This window comes from Salvelinus fontinalis, chromosome 5, assembly GCF_029448725.1.
Source record: "Salvelinus fontinalis isolate EN_2023a chromosome 5, ASM2944872v1, whole genome shotgun sequence".
NCBI lineage: Eukaryota > Metazoa > Chordata > Actinopteri > Salmoniformes > Salmonidae > Salvelinus > Salvelinus fontinalis.
Window position 1 is genome coordinate 41,692,963 of NC_074669.1, and position 20,087 is coordinate 41,713,049.

The following is a 20,087-nucleotide window of genomic DNA, read 5'->3' on the forward strand; positions in this document are numbered from 1 at the left end:
GTGAGGGGGGAGTTATTATCATTTAGAACAGAAATTAAAGATTATTTTACGGCAATTAAATGTCCTGATACTGTTTCAATAAGACTTTTAATTACACTGCTAGTTTAGGTTAACTGTTTTGGACTCCAAACACAATTTATCAGCATAGGCATTAATCATGCCTAATTAATTAATTAACCATTTATTGTTTTATGTGGCATGGTGTCAGTGAGATTCAAACCCATGATCTCTCTGCTCTCTAGCCATGGAATTTGTCCACTGCACCACTAGGATGGAGCAAGCATGCCATGTTTTTTTAACTCATAGAAAGCTGTTCATTTAAGTCTATTCAAACAGACCCCATTTCAAAGGAAACAAGCACTAATTAAGATCAAGTTTGGCCAATTAGTGGGTGCAGCCAACACACCCGAACACGCATAACAAGATATAGAATTTTGTTTATGCTCGGAAAGGAATATGTTTTTAAAAAACATTCTTCCAACATTCTTTGAAATATGTTTTCATGGCAGTTTTCTTAATGTTCTGAGAACATTACTTTAAATAGAACACGAGGAAACCTGCAGAAAGGGTTATGCTGAAGTACTGGATTTCCCACGGAAAACCATTGTTTCTTAATGTTCTCGAAACCTCTGAGAACATGACTGAATAGAACATGAGAAACTGTAGAAAACGTTATGCTGAAGTCCTGAAATTCCCATGGAAGAACATTGTTCTCTGAACAATTTGAGAACATTCATTTCAATAGAACCCTGAGGAAACGTTATGGGAAGGTTGGTTATGGGAAGGTTGTATGCAAAACCATAGGACAACCACACTCACCAAGCTCTAAGAAACATATGGTTCTCAGAACGTTATGTACGTTGGAGAAACCACACCACTGCATCCAAGTGCTGACAGCAGTTCCCATTGATAAAAGAAAACACTTTGAGGTGAACTAATCATGTCTATTTATTAGATACATAAAGAATTATTCCGTCAATAAAACACAAGATACAGACATATGTCAAAAGATGTTGCAGATGTGTCCAGAAAAAAAAAAGGATGTTCACATGTAGAATTACACCAAATGCCACACTATTGTAGTAGAATTACATAAAATGCCACACTATATCAATAAAGAAAACATGCATAAATAAGTAGGCTCTTGAATGTATATTACTGAATAAGAATTATTTTTATATATCACTCAGAATTAGTAGGCATTAAGTGAAGGAATGTTTTTTCTATAATAAGGTAGGCCTACATATGCTAGATTTGCAATTTTCAATAGAAAAAGCCAAGGAAAAAGGCAAAATGTAAAAGTTTTAAAAAGTGGCAAATCTGAACCTAGAAGGCGGCTATAACCAAAATCCTAGGCTAAACTGAAGAGATATATTGACATGTAAGAAACACATTGAATGAAATGATGAACACAGCAGTAGCCTGTATATGGTGTCCATTACTCCTTCCAGAAGCCTCTGTTGTGGGCACATGCCTCTTTGAGCCTGGCCAGCAGCATCTTTTTGGAGGGGTAGATGGGCAGCAGCAGTAGGAAGTGGCAGGTAAGGGATTCTGGGAAATGTAGTTCAGTAGAGTTCTGCAGGACTGCTACCTTCATCTGGATCTTGTCCATGCCCAGGATGGGAGCGCGATCACAGCCCGTCAGGAACACTGAGAAGGAAGGGAGAGAGAGTGAAAGGTAGACAGAATGGGAAGAAATATAGTGAATGTCATTGTGTGGCAGGTAGCCTAGTGATTAAGAGCATTGGGCCAGCAACCAAAAGGTCCCTGGTTCAAATCCTTAAGCAGAGAAGGTGAAAAATATGTTGTGTCCTTGAGCAAAGCACTTAACCCTTAATTGCTCCAGTAAGTTACTCTGGAAAAGTGTCTGCTAAATTATTGAAATGTGTTCAGACAAAAATGATGTGTAAATGCTCTTGTAGAACAGGAAGTTCAAATATGCAGACAAACCTTGAACCAGCATTATGAAAGACTGTATGGTTCCTCCAGTTTTACTCAACCGAGAGCAATTTAGTGCCATACTTACGGAGAAAAGCTTTCTTTTGGTCGTCTGTCAGTTCTTCAAAAGCCTCCCAGAATGTGACGATGTTGGGATGTCTGGCATGGTACTCTCCATCATACACAGTGTTCTGGACATACAAACAAAACAAATGGCAGCAATAATTAAACAATATTAAACTCACGCCATTTAAACGATTCACCACAAAGTCACAGTATGTCACAAAGCACCATGTATAGCTAGGCAATGTATTACACATTATCTCCTAGTCCTAACTTGAGAAACGTACCCATAACTTGATCAAAGCAAATCCCCCATTGATATAAATGCATCAACACTGACTGATTTATGCCCTAATTTCTCAAGTCAGTACCCAGCCCCATACTGAGTAATGAATGATGGTTGTATATATATATATTGTATATGTATACCTGTTTGAGCGTGTCCCAGTCGTAGTCCTCTTTCCCCACCATGACTCCCCTGAACTCCTCAGGCTGGAACAACTCCACCACGTCCCTGTCACACACCTTGAAGAAGCCTCTCCTGAACTCTTCAAACACCTTCTCCGCTGATTGGTTGAAGGCGAGGTTCACGTAAGCATCAACAAACTGCTTCCTGTCAAAATAATGAATTGTTTTAAAAATATTTTTAAAAACAGAAAACAGAACAAGCAGAAAGCATGCTTGTTGTAACTTCTAAAATGTCAACCTTGTATTATGCATTACAGATGTAAGACCGTAATGTGAGCCAGTTTGCAACAGCAGGAAAATAATCCTGCAGCAACAGGAAATGTGAATTATTATGTTGATTATAATTAATTAACATTTGTGTAGGGGTTGATACATTTTTCAGAAGGGAAAATCAAGTCTGAAACCTTTTTAAACATAATATATACTACACTTTTAAAATGTCCTGCATTGCAGGAAAGTTCTCCTGCAACAGGGGGATCAAATTCAGATCTTACATCTGTAGGGGTAAAAGTTGCTGTAGCCTTACTTGTTAAAATTTGTGACTGATTTTCCTGTTTCTTTGGGATCAAGCTCCACCTTCAGGTCATCCCAGATCACCTGATGAAAATAAACAGTTTTACCACTATTCACATACTGTATCTAGATATATTCCATTGCTCAACAATCAGTTTCAATACTATACATACAGTGAAGGTCATGTCCAGGTTTTCTTCAACATCATCATCAGTGTAGTCCTCCAAGAGGTACCGCAAACTCCTTCAATTACAATGAAAATAAATGAACGTTGAAACATTTGAATCAATTTCTAAGGGATACTAATTCAATGCTAAAATGTACATTCTAAAATACAAACGTACCCTCCCACAACAGGGTCAAACTCTCTCAGGTCCTCCAGTGAGGGCTTGACCCCCACCATCTTCTTGAACAGGGCCAGAGGGAAGGGCAGGTGTACAATGTTGTGGTTGTACAGGGCCATGCCACACAAGACACCAAACAGGAAGTAGCTCTTCTCCTCCACTCTGGGCTGGTAGTAAGGGTAGGTGGCACATGAGTCAAGGCAGAGATCAAGAATAAACAAGAGCAGGCACCGTTCTTCTTCAAATAACTTTTATCTCCTTTGTTGTATTATGTTAGGGTCTGTATACTGCAATTCAGCTTTTAGCTGTGAATGTGTACAATAATAAAACCTTGGTACATCGGGGAGAGTAGGGAGTGATGGTGATTTTAATTGGACACACTGCTATATTGATTGATACAGTGTAGATAGTGGCACTGCTGTAGTGGTTGAATCTCTTTTTGTTGCTATTAACCGACTAAAGTATTTTTTGATTGTTTTTAGAATATTATTCCATTACTCACCTATTTTAATTTGCCTGAGGGTGCAGTGATTTATTATACAGTAATGAAATAGCAATTCCCTAATTCTAGTTGTTACCTTGGCAGGGAACCAGACCAGTGTCTTGGTGTCGTTGTACATGAACATCTCAGACTCTGGTGCCAACAGCTCTTCAAACACATGGAGGAAGAAGTCCCTTTTGTTGACGAGCGACAGCTTCATGTCCTCCACAAACTGCACCTGAGGGATACAGTAAGATAGGCCACATTTAGGTTGAGTTCTAGACTCTACCACTGGGCACAGACGTCAATTCAATGTCTATTCCACGTTTGTTTCACTGGAACCAACGTTGATTCAACCAGTGTGTGCCCAGTGGGTAGTGACAGTCTAACATTAAAATGTTAAATCGAGTAGCTGAGATTTGGTTTGATTTGGCCAAGATTAGTTGAGTTGTCACATTCAGTCTCAGGGATAATTATTTGAATGTTACTTTATTGTCCCTTTTGAACTGACAAAAGATAATTTTACCACAAGTTCTCTCTGGAAGTAGTCATGATCTGCAGCACCCAGTTGTCTGAAGGTGTCTTCGATGAGTGACGGGCGCCTTAAGGTCAACTGGAAGACTGGAGCAGGGGGAGATTCTGGGTTGTCTCGGAACGTTCCAGAAGGACACATCACTGTTAGCCGGTGGGCGAGTTTGTGAGCCTCCTGCAAAATATAAACATACTTTTTAAAGTATATAGAATTATATACCAGCTTGGGGAACCACTATGTAAGGTATACATAAATATGGGTCAAATGTTATAAAGAAGCCATATTAATTTTAAGTGGAATAATAGTTTACCTTTGAAAAATGTGCATGAATGTTGAAAACAGCCATCTTGCATATCAGATTCAACACAAATGGGAAACGGCAAAAGATGACTGGTGTCACCTCTGTGTCCTAGAAGTGACACACAAAAACAGAAGTAATATCTCAACAATTGATCTGGGTCTCATTTCTTTCATATGCTCTGAAGTGAAAGCTGATGCCCTCATCTTTTAAGAACAAACTTAGAGGGCCAAGTCATCATTTTTCTAATTTAGAGACGGTTATTATGTTATTTTATTACCTCCCTTGTTGACCAAAAACGCCAAAGCTTCACGTCGTCCATAGGAATGACGTTACCGATGATCTCTTCCACATAAAAGGTACTGTCTGGAACTTTCTGGATTCTTCCAGCCCTTTTGTTTGCCTTTGATATAACATGATGATACATTTCTACATTGCATCACAAATGTCTTGTCTGCAATAATTCTGAATTATTTACGATGAAGGACTGAACGGTTCATGAGTTATGTTGGAGGATGATCAACTATTGACAGAAATATAGAAAATGATCAAATGCATACAAATTATTGACAAGCAAGGTGCATGGACACTGACTTTGTGGAGCTGCTTGAGGAGTTGTAGCAAGAGTTTGGCTCCAGGGTTGTGGGTAACCAGAAGACCATTCCTCAGCAGGAATGACAGGGCATTCTTCCACATCAGAATGTGCTTAGTCATGGTGGAAGGCTCCAGTGACGACCACCAGTCTTCTAGAATACAGTAGAAAATGAAGAGCATTATATGACCTTATTGTAAATTACAATAATGTTTGCATTTCATGATATTGCCAAAAAATTCTCTGTGTATACACTGGTTATGTAGTGTCAGCCATGGTTCAATTATAATAATATTCTAGTCATTTTTAACTGATGCCAAATGTGATTATTAGCCGATGATTGGAAAAGGTCAGGGGTTATTTACTTAAAGTTTTCATAGCCGTTTCGTTCAGATGGTTGTTGATAAATACTGCTAAAGTCATGACCATGTTCATGACGTTGTGGTCCTCGTGGAGAAGAGAGATTGTGGGTAGTATCAGAAAGATCTCTGGTGACTTGATGACAGCTGCTGAAATGCAAAGATATTCCACCAGTGGCACAATGTTTACCTATTTGGAAAAATAACAGAGAAATAATGAGATTAACATTTAGTTCTGTTCTGAATACATATTCATTTAACATATGGGTTTAAAGAGTAAGTTGATCTTAACTGATTTCCTAATCCAAGGTATGTTCAGTAGCTGGTCGAAAGCCTGGCTAGCAGCCTCTAGGTCCACTGTCAAAGCTCCGGCTGCTTGTGGAATCTCACTGGTCATAAGAAACAGAGGGCATAGCATTAGCAAGAACACAACATAGTCCTAACTGTACACATGCCGTTTTCATTTCAAACTATCCAAACCTTCCATTTTAAAATCGCTTACCTGGCTTTGGTGAAACTGGCCACAAGACTTGAACTTGTTGAGAACATCAAGGATATTTCTCTGTTGGAACAAATGTGGACACATTTGACGTTTCAGTACAATTATACTATAAGAAATATACTGTAAAATAAATGTTTGTTTATTTCATTTTGAGTTAGCTAAAAAAATAAGTAAAAATTAACAAAGAACCTTTGTGTACGGTAGATTGTATGTTTCAATATTCAATGTAAATAATAAATTAACCTTTGCGCCTCTGCATTTCCTTGCTCCATCGTCAGCCATTTTTGCAGCTTGGCTTTATCTAACCTCCCGATTGGCTGTTCTCTTTCAGAACTCTACAAAGGCAGATAAAGCAATATAATGAATTAAAATATCTCAAACATGAATTAGCTGCTTGAGACATATAGAATGTTTCAGTCTCTCTTTTACAGAGGTATTAGAGGTCAGAAACATTACCTCAGCAGTGTAAATGAAGTTTGAATTCCATCCCACTGATATCTTCATGTCTGGTAAAAAAAAAAAGCAAAATGTACAGAAGAGGTTGTAGGGACATCAAGTCTCGTTATGTATGTGTTCTAATTCAGTCACCCAAACACGACAGAGTCAGTATGTAGCTGCATAATAGAATTGAATAGAATCAAATACAAAATAGAAGACAATAAAATAGACGTTGTATCCGGTACCGTTCTGTATGACTGTTGCTGCCCCACCAGAAGCCCCTTTCAGCAGCACTGAGGTGGGCCGCAAGCAGCCCTCTGTGTTGCCAGTCCCTAGCTGACCTTTGACCCCACTGCCAAAGGCCCAGAGTTGCCCTGAGGACCCCAGCACCAGGGTGTGATGGCTGGCAGAGTTACAGTAAGACAAAAACACAGTCAGACTGAGAATGTTCAAGGTTGGTTTCCTATCTGTTTATTATATGTGTGTATAAGTAGCATTATGCTGTTGGTCATTACCTGCCACATGCTATCTGTGAGACCAGTCCATCCATACCCTCTACCAGTTTGGGTAGGAGTTCGTTAGCTGATGTGTTGTGCCCAAGCTGGCCTCGGCTTCCCTCCCCAAAGGTGAACACCTGTCCACCCTAAAGACCACAAAGAACAAGAACCAGTTGTTACATGTCAAGTCCCAGAGTTGTTCCTGGTCTGGTCAGGTCAGGGCCCTAATCACTTCTTAAAGAGACAGTATAATAGTATTGAAGGGTCAACACAATGAAATTACTTTTACTCTGGTAGCCCTGAGGCTCGATCTGTATTAAAAGCAATAATCAGGACATATTCTGTATATCCTGTGATATTCCATTCTGTAATAAACTGTACCTTCTCATTTAGTATGAGACTGTATTCATGCACTCAGATAACAACTTGTATGGTTCATTGTGTATCCAGACACTTGATCGTTTGTTTTTCACCTCTATTCAAGGTCATTTTATATAACTGGCTTTATTTACTAATATGTGATGAATTGTATCTTCCAGAGGTTGCTGACTTTGTGTGCAGAACTATCTCCCAGTGGGCCCACTGTTTAGGACATTAAATACTTTTTATGAACTTAATGAACTGCTGTCGGATTTGTCTCCTTTCACACCAACTTCTCCCTTGGAGCCTTCAGTAAAAATACAGTAATAGTATGATACCTTGGTGAGAACAGAAGTGTCCCTCTCCACAGTAATAGTATGACACCTTGGTGACAACAGCAGTGTCCCTCTCCACAGTAATAGTATGACACCTTGGTGAGAACAGCAGAATGTCCCTCTCCACAGTAATAGTATGATACCTTGGTGAGAACAGCAGTGTCCCTCTCCACAGTAATAGTATGACACCTTGGTGACAACAGCAGTGTCCCTCTCCACAGTAATAGTATGACACCTTGGTGACAACAGCAGTGTCCCTCTCCACAGTAATAGTATGATACCTTGGTGAGAACAGCAGTGTCCCTCTCCACAGTAATAGTATGATACCTTGGTGAGAACAGCAGAATGCGCCTCTCCACAGCTGATGAAGGAAACCCCCAAGACTCTGAGAGCAGGCACAGCACAGATGTTGAACCGGCCTGGCAGCGGGAACAAGCATCATACAAGCATCATGCAATGTTCCCACTCATTATAATACATCTGTAAAATGACTTAGTGGTTATAACAATGGAATCCAAGTTCAAATGAACTTTTTATACAAGTAGCGTACGAAGAGAGGTAGAGTGCCGTAGTACCTTTCTCATCCACACGGTTGAGTCCCAGCTGCCCAGCCCTGTTCGCCCCACAGCAGTAGACCAGGCCTGGGAGGGTGAGGGCCAGAGTGTGGGTTCCTCCGGCTGCTACCTGGGTCACTGGGACTCCAGTGAGGGAGAGCACCAGAGCAGGAATGGGCTGCAGAGGGACTCCCTTCCCCAGGCCCAGCTGTCCATGACTGTTCAGACCCCATGAGAACACCTGTCCTCCTGTAGAATACAAAGAAATGACATATTACATTACAATTACATAACAACAATTCCAGTGTTACATTCTTTCCAAATAAATATAATCTCACTGTCCTTTTGATGTTCACACTTAGAAAAAAGGGTTCCAAAAGAGTTATTCGGCAGTCCCCATAGGAAAAGCCTTTTTGGCTCCAGGTAGAACACTTTTGGGTTCTACCTTTGAGACAAAGTTTTGACATGGAACTCAAAATGATTCTACCTGGAACCAAAAAGGGTTCTCCAACGGGTTCTCATATGAGGACTGCTGAATAACCCTTTTAGGTTCAAGACAGCACCTTTTTTCTAAGTGTAGTCTAACTGATGCATGTGGTTATCATAGTTTAGATGGAATGTACTCTGTGTGAGTAGGGCTACGTCAAAAGGTACAGTATGTTATACCTTTAGTCAGGGCCAAAGAATGGGAATTTCCACAAGCAACCTGTATCACTGTTATCGGCAAGGGCGAAGGTATTGGAACTGGTCTGTGAGAAAAAAGAAGACATGTAGTACATATTGTCTTTGTTAGTGATCAGTGGAATCCAAGAGGGCTCTCATTACTTGACAATGTAAATCATGGATGATATTTCACTATCAAGATCTATTTCAAGTTGAAGTTGAGGTTTCCTTGCCTTGGCCTGGGGACTTTGGAGACAGTAGTAGGGGCGATGCCCAGCTGTCCCTCACCTCCTGCCCCCCAGGAGTAGACCTGTCCTGACGCGCACACAGCTACAGAGTGGTCCTGACCACAAGCCACAGAGACCACTGCCCCCAGACCCTCCACTGGGGCTGAAGCGGGTAGAACACACAGTTTTATTTGGAAGTCCCATGTCTTGGAAAGGGTTAAATACCATTACATTTGGATTCCCTGGTGCCACTAGGGCAGTTTAACACCATGATGATAAATGAGTTCACCGGGGTGTGCAGTTGTTTTGATCGACTTTAATAATTTGTTCATGATGCCTGTGATGTTAAATGTTCCAATGTAATGTACTTGTTATCGTATCTTGTAGTTTTATATTTTATGTCCTCATGGCACCATTGACTAAGTGAAAGTTCATAATCTTGAGGATGACGTAAATTACATAACTGTTGCTAACTTTCGTTCCTCTGACTTTGATTGAGAAACGAAACTGTAACCCAACTGAGCCGATGTTGTCGTTTTATTGAGGGATAGCGTACCAATTTCTGAAAGTTGTGGTAAAGTTCACTAGGCTAAATATAGGCTACTATACATTTTAATATAATCTGTAATTATGAATAATGTGAAAAGAAAATGTTAGCATAATGATAAAGAATAAAATGATTATAACGCAAGCATCCTTTTAGCCGCACTTTAATCCGAAATAGCCTACATAGCGACCCTTGCACCCAAATATTTAGATATCATTAAATTATGTATTACCTGGTAGTTTTGAATCTCTGTTCTTCTGTCTACCAAGTTGTCCCTTTGAGTTGCGCCCGCATGATAGGATCCTGCCATCTACCGTGAGAAATAAAGTGTGTTGCTCCCCACAAACTATTTCTGTGACTTTATCAGAGAATATATTCCCTGCTATCGGAACAGACACATTCTCAAAGTTTAGACCAAACTGTCCACTCGAACCGTCTCCCCAGCAGAACATGATGATTGACTGATCAATGACTAAAGTGTGGTCCACCTAGGAAGACTATTTAGGGCACTACCTGTGTGCGTGCGCGCGCGCATATACCTGTGTGTGAGCTACTTCTAGTAAAATATCAGAAGGCATTAAATCCGATTTGCAGTAGTTATTAATGATCACTGATTTTCCAGATTGTATGCATTGCATAATTGATTGGACCCCTATAAATAAAAATTTAAACAGTTTGCGTTGATTGGCCCCAATTACCTTGTCTGAGGAACGCTCGGCTATCTGATCGATAAAGTATAATTGACTTTCATTAATTTCGTTTATCATTCTTTGGCCAATCAGCAGTACAGAACGAGGGGTTCGAGCCTCCGAGGGTCGTCACTAGTAACCACATCCATACAGTCATAATTATGTCTAAACCATTGACGTCACCAAACCCGGGCTTTGATTTTATCTCAGCCCCGAGTCTTTTGACCTGCTGCAATGAATACTCCAAACATGAGCCCTGGCCAGCACTGCCTTTTTAGTGCTGACTAAAACCAGCAGTTATGTGTACGGTGGCACTTTAGGAGGAGTCAACGTGTTTTTCCAAAGTCATTTTGGAGTCGTCCCCAAAAAGTATATTTCGGCGCGCTGGCGACTGTTCCTTCTACGAGGGAGAGAGCGCAAACAAATACTTTTCTAACTAAACCAAGATAGACCACAGCCTGCCGTTTACAATGGTAACAAATGACTAATAGTGGGCAGAACAAGCAAGGAGGGAGCCAAGCACGAGCTAGCGAGATCCTATTGGCGCGTTCTAGCATCATCTGCATATTTCCGTTAGGGAACAACTACTCTGAAGTGCGCGTGCGCTTTAACTCAATTCGCCTTTGCACTCATTCTAAACAATGCGATTTTTTAAATCTTTGGAAAAGTTAAAGTCTACAAACCTTAGTCCACTCGGTTCATAACATATTCTAATTTTGGGAACAGAAACCTGTATTGAGATCAAATGTTTCATCGATGAGATCATTTGCAGAATGTAGGCCAAAATCCATCTCGTTCCTTCTTCTCCCAATGCCCGCCAGTGGGCGTCCTCACGACCATATTTGATAGAGTAAAAACGTCAAGCGGATTCTTCCCATTTAAAAATCCAGTGAAATATCTGTCTCATTGTTCTATCTGTGGTGCAAAGATTAGAAGGAGAACCGGAGTTAAACTTTGTTAGCTTGCTATTGCTATAGCACATTTTGTTAGCCCATGATGATGTTGTTCAGAGTTATTGACCTCACAGTAAACCAGATTTAAGTAAGGTACATTTCAACACGTTGACTCAAAAGCTGCATTGACAGATATGGCGGGTGATATGTGCCAGAATTAAGCCTAGGCAACCGTACCACTGTTTGGCTGTTGACTACTATTGAACGTCTGACACTGACATGACCTGATACCAACCTCTGCATGACGCCTGCGTGTTAATGAAAGTCATAAGGTGCATAGTTTATATTGATTCAATCTCAACCATAACTGTTAGAAATGTACAGTTTTTCCCGTGCAAGCCGACATTCCGATATAGCCACCTTGAGCTATAGTGTAACCTACGGCTTGTGTATTTCCTATTATCGATAATGGCCTAGAAAAGATTACGTCCAATCTATAGGTAATCTGTCTTTGCCTCAACACCTCATGGGATGGTATGTTATCTTATCTGCTGTATACAGATCTAAATGTTGTTAGCCAATCACAGGCGGTGTTTTTTATTTATTTTTATTTCACCAGGTAGGCTAGTTGAGAGAACAAGTTCTCATTTGCAACTGTGACCTGGCCAAGATAAAGCAAAGCAATTCGACACATACAACACAGAGTTACACATGGAATAAACAAACATACAATCAATAATACAGTAGAAGAAATCTATATACAGCATGTGCAAATAAGGTAGGATAAGAGAGGTAAGGCAATAAATAGGCTATGGTGGCAAATTAATTACAATATAGCAATTAAAACACTGGAATGGTAGGATGTGCAGAACATGAATGTGCAAGTTGAGATACTGGGGTGCAAAGGAGCAAGATAAATAAATACAGTGTGGGGATGAGGTAGGTTGAGCTATGTACAGGTGCAGTGATTTGTGAGCTGCTCTGACAGCTGGTGCTTAAAGTTAGTGAGGGGGTAAGAGTCTCCAGCTTCAGAGATTTTTGCCGTTCGTTCCAGTCATTGGCAGCAGAGAACTGGAAGGAGAGGCGGCCAAAGGAAAAATTGGCTTTGGGGGTGACCAGTGAGATATACCTGCTGGAGCGCGTTCTACGGGTGGGTGCTGCTATGGTGACCAGTGAGCTGAGATAAGGCGGGGCTTTACCTAGCAGAGACTTATAGATGTTACCAGTTCCCAGCATCAAACAACCAATAGGAGTTGAGTCCATGGCTTTCAATCGAATAGAGGAGTTCATAGGCTTTCCCAGAGGGTCCGTGCTATTCGGATTCCTTGGCATGTCCCTCCCTCAATCAAGTATAAAAGTAAAATGGTTCAGTTTAGTGTTAGTTAAGGGTTATAGTTTAGGGTTCAGGGTAGGAACATCCCAAGGAATCCGGATAGCAGTGACTGTTCATAAAGTGAGAGACGGGCACGGTATTTGAGAGCTCGGTGGCGACACAGACATTAATTTGTTTGTTTTTTTACAAGCGGCAGAAGTGATTTTCCAGAGTGTCTACCCTAGATAGTTTCCTTAGAGACGATGAAAAGAATTACCAAGATGTCTTTGATCCGATTGTAAGTAGGCTATATTTAGGTTGTGATATCGTTAGCAAATATTTAGGCCTACTGTGTGAATAAGGCAAATTTGGTTTATTTGAAAATAATTAATTTTTGTTGATAACGAGTTGAAAGTACATAGGCAATGTTATTTACTGTGTCGAGTAGGCTAGTGTACAATAATAATGTAATTTGATGTGTTAGTATTATTTATCTAATTGATAAATTAAATTGTAAATGTGGATGGGTATGCTACTTCATTCAATGATTATGGTATTGTACAAGTGTAACGGATGTGAAATGGCTAGCTAGTTAGCGGGTACGCGCTACTAGCATTTCAATCAGTTACGTCACTTGCTCTGAGACATTTGATCACCGTTGTTGATGTGTGCAGAGGGTCCCAGGTTCGCGCCCGTGTCGGGGCGAGGGGACGCCGTAAAGTTATACTGTTCCATTGATGCTGTTGACCCGGATCACTGGTTGCTGCGGAAAAGGAGGAGGTTGAAAGGGGGGTGAGTGTAACGGATGTGAAATGGTTAGCGGGTGCGCGCTAGTAGCATTTCAATCAGTTACGTCACTTGCTCTGAGACATTAAGTAGGGTTGCCCCTTGCTCTGCAAGGGCCGCGGCCTTTGTGGAGCGATGGGTAACGATGCTTCGTGGGCAACCGTTGTTGATGTATGCAGAGGGTCCCAGGTTCGCGCCCGTGTCGGGGCGAGGGGAGGACGTAAAGTTATACTGTTACATTGATGCTGTTGACCCGGATCACTGGTTGCTGCGGAAAAGGAGGAGGTTGAAAGGGGGGTGAGTGTAACGGATGTGAAATGGCTAGCTAGTTAGCGGGTACGCGCTACTAGCATTTCAATCAGTTACGTCACTTGCTCTGAGACTTAAGTAGGGTTTCCACTTGCTCTGCAAGGGCCGCGGCCTTTGTGGAGCGATGGGTAACGATGCTTCGTGGGTGTCAGTTGTTGATGTGTGCAGAGGGTCCCTGGTTCGCGCCCGTGTCGGGGCGAGGGGACGGTTTAAAATTATACTGTTACACAAGGTAGATACAGGAGTAGTCTATAGTCTGCAATACTAATGTCATTGAACGTTTTATAGTATAACATTTCATTGATGAATGAAATTGTAAATGGGTAGGCTACTTCATTCAGTGAATACTGAATGTCTTGCTATCTCTGGGAGTATGATAATGAAGGCTTTTCAGCTGTTGAACTATGGCAATGTCAAACTAATTTCTAGGTCTATCTTTCTTTCAGTCAAGAAGTGATGAGCCAGAGAAACCAATCAGCGTCACTGCAGCTGTTCTACCCACCACCCACACTGCTCTCCCTCCACAAGCAACCACATCCTCTTCTCCTGTTCAACTAATTTGCCGCCACTGAAAAGGACTTTACATACCCTGGTCCCATCTCATTGCAACATGATCCATCCAAGGCCTCAGCTGGACACCTAAAATGGGAGAAATGTAAACAAGACGCTACAGTTGTGTGTGCGTGTGTGTATGGATGGAGTTCCAAGAAAATACATAAGAATATGGCAAAGGAGATAGTGATGAGAGTGAGATCATACCGTATGAAAATAAAAACACCTTGGGATCTAAAATGTGCGTGGGGTGCCCTCTTGTGTCTCCTTTTTGTCCGTTTGAGGATACTACAGTCACCCCTGGTGGAGGTTCTTGGAACACTGCTATTTAAGTCTGAGCAGAGGTTGACGAAAACCTTCAAAGGTGGTGCTATGTTGCATGTTATCTTGATCCTTTTAGCTTGTAGACAGCACCATTTTTCCTGAGTGTAGGCTAATATTGCAGTGGTGGTACATGGTTTTCTGTCAAAATGAATGCAACAGGCCCTGTGCTTCTCTGGAGGATCTAACAAGATAGCGAATCATTGCATCAATGACAGTACGACGATAATGAACACGTCTAACTTGCACCGTTATGCAATTATTAAGAGACTAGATACAAATAGCTAATCCTGGCGACCACTGTTCTGGGATTAATTAATTGAAGCAAGCAGATCAGAGATGTCAAGGTGGTACCCAAGAATATGCTACAGTATGTGTATAGTGTAAATAACAGCTACCAATAGACCTAAATTAGAAGCATTTAGTCAATCAAATAATTACTCTGTAAAACGAGGAATGCAGTTACTCTATTTAACTAATAGGATGAAATAATTGACACTCAAACAATTACAGTGTACATGAAACATTACAGAATAACACAGTATTTGGCTATCACCAATAGGCTAAAACAACGTGGTAACGTGTCTTCAGTTCAGAATAGTCTCTATGAGAAAACACAATGTGTGTCTGATACACACAGGAGCTTGGTAGCAAGTTCAAAGTATGAACAAATTCCCTGTTAACCAAATTCAAGCAGAAACTCGCGCCCAACCTGAATTAACATTTCTTTGCTAGTTAAAACAAGACAGGAAAACACGGCCAGATTCAAATCTAATCAGCTCAATGTAAATGATAGGAGCGCATCCTTGTGTTGCTCCGTTTTTGAACTATCCGCTGCCGGATGAACAAAATAACACTCCCTGTAACAATACATCCACGGCACTTACAGTACAACAAAATCTATACAAATTCGTAGCTCTTTGTGAACTCTTTAAAAATTCAAACATGACAATTTCATTCACACAGTAACATACATTTTTTTGATTAACGTTTTCATCTGTCTTCACACCTCTCCTGGCGTCAGTGACCCAAGACTTCCATGAGAGCGTCTCTTCTTAAAGATCGACACACCCTTATCTATTGGGTGGAATACCACAGTGTGCAATCACAGGAGCAAGATTTGTGACCTGTTGCCACAAGAAAAGCGCAACCAGTGAAGAACAAACACCATTGTTGTCAGTGTAACGGATGTGAAATGGCTAGCTAGTTAGCGGGTACGCGCTAGTAGCATTTCAACCAGTTACGTCGCTTGCTTTGAGACTTTAAGTAGGGTTGCCCCTTGTTCTGCAAGGGCCGTGGCCTTTGTGGAGCGATGGGTAACGACCGTGCTTCGTGGGCAACCGTTGTTGATGTGTGCAGAGGGTCCCTGGTTCGCGCCCGTGTCGGGGCGAGGGGACGGTTTAAAGTTATACTGTTACATTGATGCTGTTGACCCGGATCACTGGTTGCTGCGGAAAAGGAGGAGGTTGAAAGGGGGGTGAGTGTAACGGATGTGAAATGGCTAGCTAGTTAGCGGGTACGCGCTAGTAGCATTTCAACCAGTTACGTCGCTTGCTTTGAGACTTTAAGTAGGGTTGCCCCTTGCTCTGCAAGGGCCGCGGCTTTTGTGGAGCGATGGGTAACGACGCTTCATGGGTGACTGTTGATGTGTGCAGAGGGTCCCTGGTTCGCGCCCGTGTCGGGGCGAGGGGACGACGTAAAGTTACTACTGTTACATCAGGACCCGGTGAGAGAAAGTCACTAATAAATCGGCAGAACCCAGAAGATGAGGCAGACACAGCAGTACTAGAGACGGTGGTTTAATCAAAGGAAAGATCTTCCGGCAAAAATATAAATCCACAACGTCCAAAACAAAAGCCAAGAGACAAAAATAGATATCTTCAAAAATACAAAGAAAATCCACAAAGTGGTAAGAACAGCAAGGGGAAAAACAAACCTCAAAAGACTAATCCAAAATAAACAAGAACAATACCAGAGAATCTCTGGAAACTCCAACAAGAGAAAAAGTTAACAGCTGGGGCTGGGTGCTAACGTACAAACACTGAGCAAAGAACTGAGGAACACACAGGGTTTAAATACCAAACAAGGGAACGACCTACAGGTGCAAACAGTAATTAGAGCAAGGAAAAAACAAAAGGTTCAAAAAAGGTGCAATGGGGACATCTAGTGACCAAAACCTGAACAGTCCTGGCCAAAACCTGACAATTGTAAATGTAACCCATATTTATTTATTTTCCCTTTTGTACTTGAACTGGAAATAATCATGGAGTTATACCCTAGATCACTTTACAAAATCTGGACGGTTGTTTTTCTAAGGTTAATTAAACAAGGGGTAGCATATGCTTTTCACCTGTCTCTTTAACAAGGGTTAGGCCTATATCCCCTCAACTCGAGCCCTGCTTTTAACCATAAGACATCTCCACAGAAATGTACAGCCTAAGGATTGCATGGTGTCAGTGATTGTGTCTGTTAAACCATTAAACTGGATATTCTGGTGAAAAATCGAGGTCAAATCATGACACCAGTGATTTTCAGGTCAGAGAAAGATGCCTGAATTTCTGAATTGGAATTTCGAGTTAGATGTTTTGAATGTGCCACTAGAGACCTAGACTACCTCTTATTTCTGAATAGGGCTACCTCCAACAAAGAAGCACTTGTGTCTGTATTGATTTGAGAAATAGGCATATCTACACAGTAATTGTGACTGGCTGCGATATCAACTAACCTATTGAGGTGACATGCCTATTTTAGCTAAATCGACAAATTCAATTGATTAGATTACTTTGGCAATGAAAAATGTTTTTTACAAAATCATGTAGATGTAGACGTTTGTAAGGCGTTCATGTTGAGATCTTTAATAATAAACTAGTCACTTAAATGTCTACATGTGTTACGCGTCAGTTTAAGGCGTTCGTGGTAAGATCTTTCATAATAAACTTACAAGCAAACTGACACATGACGTGTCAGTGCCACGTTGCATGACGTGTACAGTGGGGAGAACAAGTATTTGATACACTGCCGATTTTGCAGGTTTTCCTACTTACAAAGCATGTAGAGGTCTGTAATTTATATCATAGGTACACTTCAACTGTGAGAGACGGAATCTAAAATTCCAGAAAATTACATTGTATGATTTTTAAGTAAGTAATTTGCATTTTATTGCATGACATAAGTATTTGATACATCAGAAAAGCAGAACTTAATATTTGGTACAGAAACCTTTGTTTGCAATTACAGAGATCATACGTTTCCTGTAGTTCTTGACCAGGTTTGCACACTGCAGCAGGGATTTTGGCCCACTCCTCCATACAGACCTTCTCCAGATCCTTCAGGTTTCGGGGCTGTCGCTGGGCAATACGGACTTTCAGCTCCCTCCAAAGATTTTCTATTGGGTTCAGGTCTGGAGACTGGCTAGGCCACTCCAGGACCTTGAGATGCTTCTTACGGAGCCACTCCCTAGTTGCCCTGGCTGTGTGTTTCGGGTTGTTGACATGCTGGAAGACCCAGCCACGACCCATCTTCAATGCTCTTACTGAGGGAAGGAGGTTGTTGGCCAAGATCTCGCCATACATGGCCCCATCCATCCTCCCCTCAATACGGTGCAGTCGTCCTGTCCCCTTTGCAGAAAAGCATCCCCAAAGAATGATGTTTCCACCTCCATGCTTCACGGTTGGGATGGTGTTCTTGGGGTTGTACTCATCCTTCTTCTTCCTCCAAACACGGCAAGTGGAGTTTAGACCAAAAAGCTATTTTTGTCTCATCAGACCACATGACCTTCTCCCATTCCTCCTCTGGATCATCCAGATGGTCATTGGCAAACTTCAGACGGGCCTGGACATGCGCTGGCTTGAGCAGGGGGACCTTGCGTGCGCTGCAGGATTTTAATCCATGACGGTGTAGTGTGTTACTAATGGTTTTCTTTGAGAATGTGGTCCCAGCTCTCTTCAGGTCATTGACCAGGTCCTGCCGTGTAGTTCTGGGCTGATCCCTCACCTTCCTCATGATCATTGATGCCCCACGAGGTGAGATCTTGCATGGAGCCCCAGACCGAGGGTGATTGACCGTCATCTTGAACTTCTTCCATTTTCTAATAATTGCGCCAACAGTTGTTGCCTTCTCACCAAGCTGCTTGCCTATTGTCCTGTAGCCCATCCCAGCCTTGTGCAGGTCTACAATTTAACCCTGATGTCCTTACACAGCTCTCTGGTCTTGGCCATTGTGGAGAGGTTGGAGTCTGTTTGAGTGTGTGGACAGGTGTCTTTTCTACAGGTAACGAGTTCAAACAGGTGCAGTTAATACAGGTAATGAGTGGAGAACAGGAGGGCTTCTTAAAGAAAAACTAACAGGTCTGTGAGAGCCGGAATTCTTACTGGTTGGTAGGTGATCAAATACTTATGTTATGCAATAAAATGCAAATGAATTACTTAAAAATCATACAATGTAATTTTCTGGAATTTTGTTTTAGATTCCGTCTCTCACAGTTGAAGTGTACCTATGATAAAAATTACAGACCTTTACATGCTTTGTAAGTAGGAAAACCTGCCAAATCGGCAGTGTATCAAATACTTGTTCTCCCCACTGTACGTGTCACGTAAACGTGTCAGCAGTTTGACACCTTAGAAAAAAAGTGGTCTCCATTGACAGTCCATGTTAATTCATGCCGGTATTTTATGGCACTAGGAAGACGTTAGGTGACTTCGTGAGAGGTATCAGTAGCTTCACGAGGACTAATTCCGGCACTTATCACCCCCCATAGCCTACCCCATTCCGCCCACCTGAAACCCTCTTCCCCAAAGCTAAAGTGTGTGTTTTTTGTCTTACAGCTTGCTATGGTATTTAAGGGTCACAGGGAGGTCTGAAGTTGAAGCTCATTTACTGCATTTCTATACAATTTAAAACCTCAAAAATGGTTTTGAAATATTGTTGTGTAAAAAATGTCAGAACGGCAGTATGCTCCACTCCACAGGAAACACATCTTTAGATTCATGCAATCAACAGGAGCTGGAGCAGATCTGTCTGTAGAAAATAGATTTCACCAATTTCTTTAATTTAAAAAAAATCTTTGACTAAATAATGATTTGACATTAAATGATTCGATCTACTCATACTGTCTTCTTCAAACATATCAAATGTACTACTTTTCTTTAAAAGATAAACTATTAACGACATAGATAACCAAACACATTAACATGAAAATCTTTGTGTATGCAGAATTGGACCATTTTCCTGTCCTACTAAGCGTTCAAAATGTAACAAGTACTTTGGGTGCCAGGGTAAATGTATGGAGTAAAAAGTACATTATTTTCTTTAGGAATGTAGTGAAGTAAAAGTAAAAAATATAAATAGTAAAGTAAAGTACAGATAACCCCCCCCCCCAAAAAAATACTTTAGACTTAATTATTTTTTAAGTATTTCAACTGTAAAAGCAACACAGCATGAAATGAAAACGAAACTTCAGTTGACATTTTCCTCCAAACAGAAACTTATGCCACAACGGGCATAGCCTGAGTAAAC

At 41.2% G+C, this 20,087-nt stretch overlaps 1 protein-coding gene across 1 annotated transcript; it reads right to left on the reverse strand.

Annotated features, from left to right (window-relative positions):
• Window positions 1–930: 930 nt before the first annotated feature.
• Window positions 931–10,867, reverse strand: LOC129855598 (probable E3 ubiquitin-protein ligase HERC6). Its single transcript, XM_055923433.1, has 23 exons — window positions 9,944–10,867; window positions 9,171–9,327; window positions 8,941–9,023; window positions 8,296–8,523; window positions 8,048–8,139; window positions 7,044–7,171; window positions 6,774–6,931; window positions 6,547–6,596; window positions 6,334–6,425; window positions 6,091–6,150; window positions 5,881–5,977; window positions 5,595–5,778; window positions 5,232–5,383; window positions 4,918–5,040; window positions 4,650–4,748; window positions 4,334–4,513; window positions 3,905–4,045; window positions 3,327–3,493; window positions 3,156–3,225; window positions 2,996–3,066; window positions 2,431–2,614; window positions 2,027–2,129; window positions 931–1,650 (listed from the first exon to the last, which is right to left on the reverse strand). The coding sequence occupies exons 1-23, from the start codon at window positions 10,161–10,163 to the stop codon at window positions 1,439–1,441; spliced, it is 3,051 nt and encodes a 1,016-aa protein (XP_055779408.1). The 5' UTR covers window positions 10,164–10,867; the 3' UTR covers window positions 931–1,438.
• Window positions 10,868–20,087: the final 9,220 nt, after the last annotated feature.

Coding starts and splice junctions, on each gene's coding strand:
- LOC129855598 (XM_055923433.1), bottom strand. CDS start 10,163: ATGTTCTGCTGGGGAGACGGTTCGAGTGGACAGTTTGGTCTAAACTTT. Junction 9,024..9,170: donor TCCAAAGTCCCCAGGCCAAG/GCAAGGAAACCT, acceptor TTTTTCTCACAG/ACCAGTTCCAATACCTTCGC. Junction 5,779..5,880: donor TACCTTGGATTAGGAAATCA/GTTAAGATCAAC, acceptor TTTTCCAAATAG/GTAAACATTGTGCCACTGGT.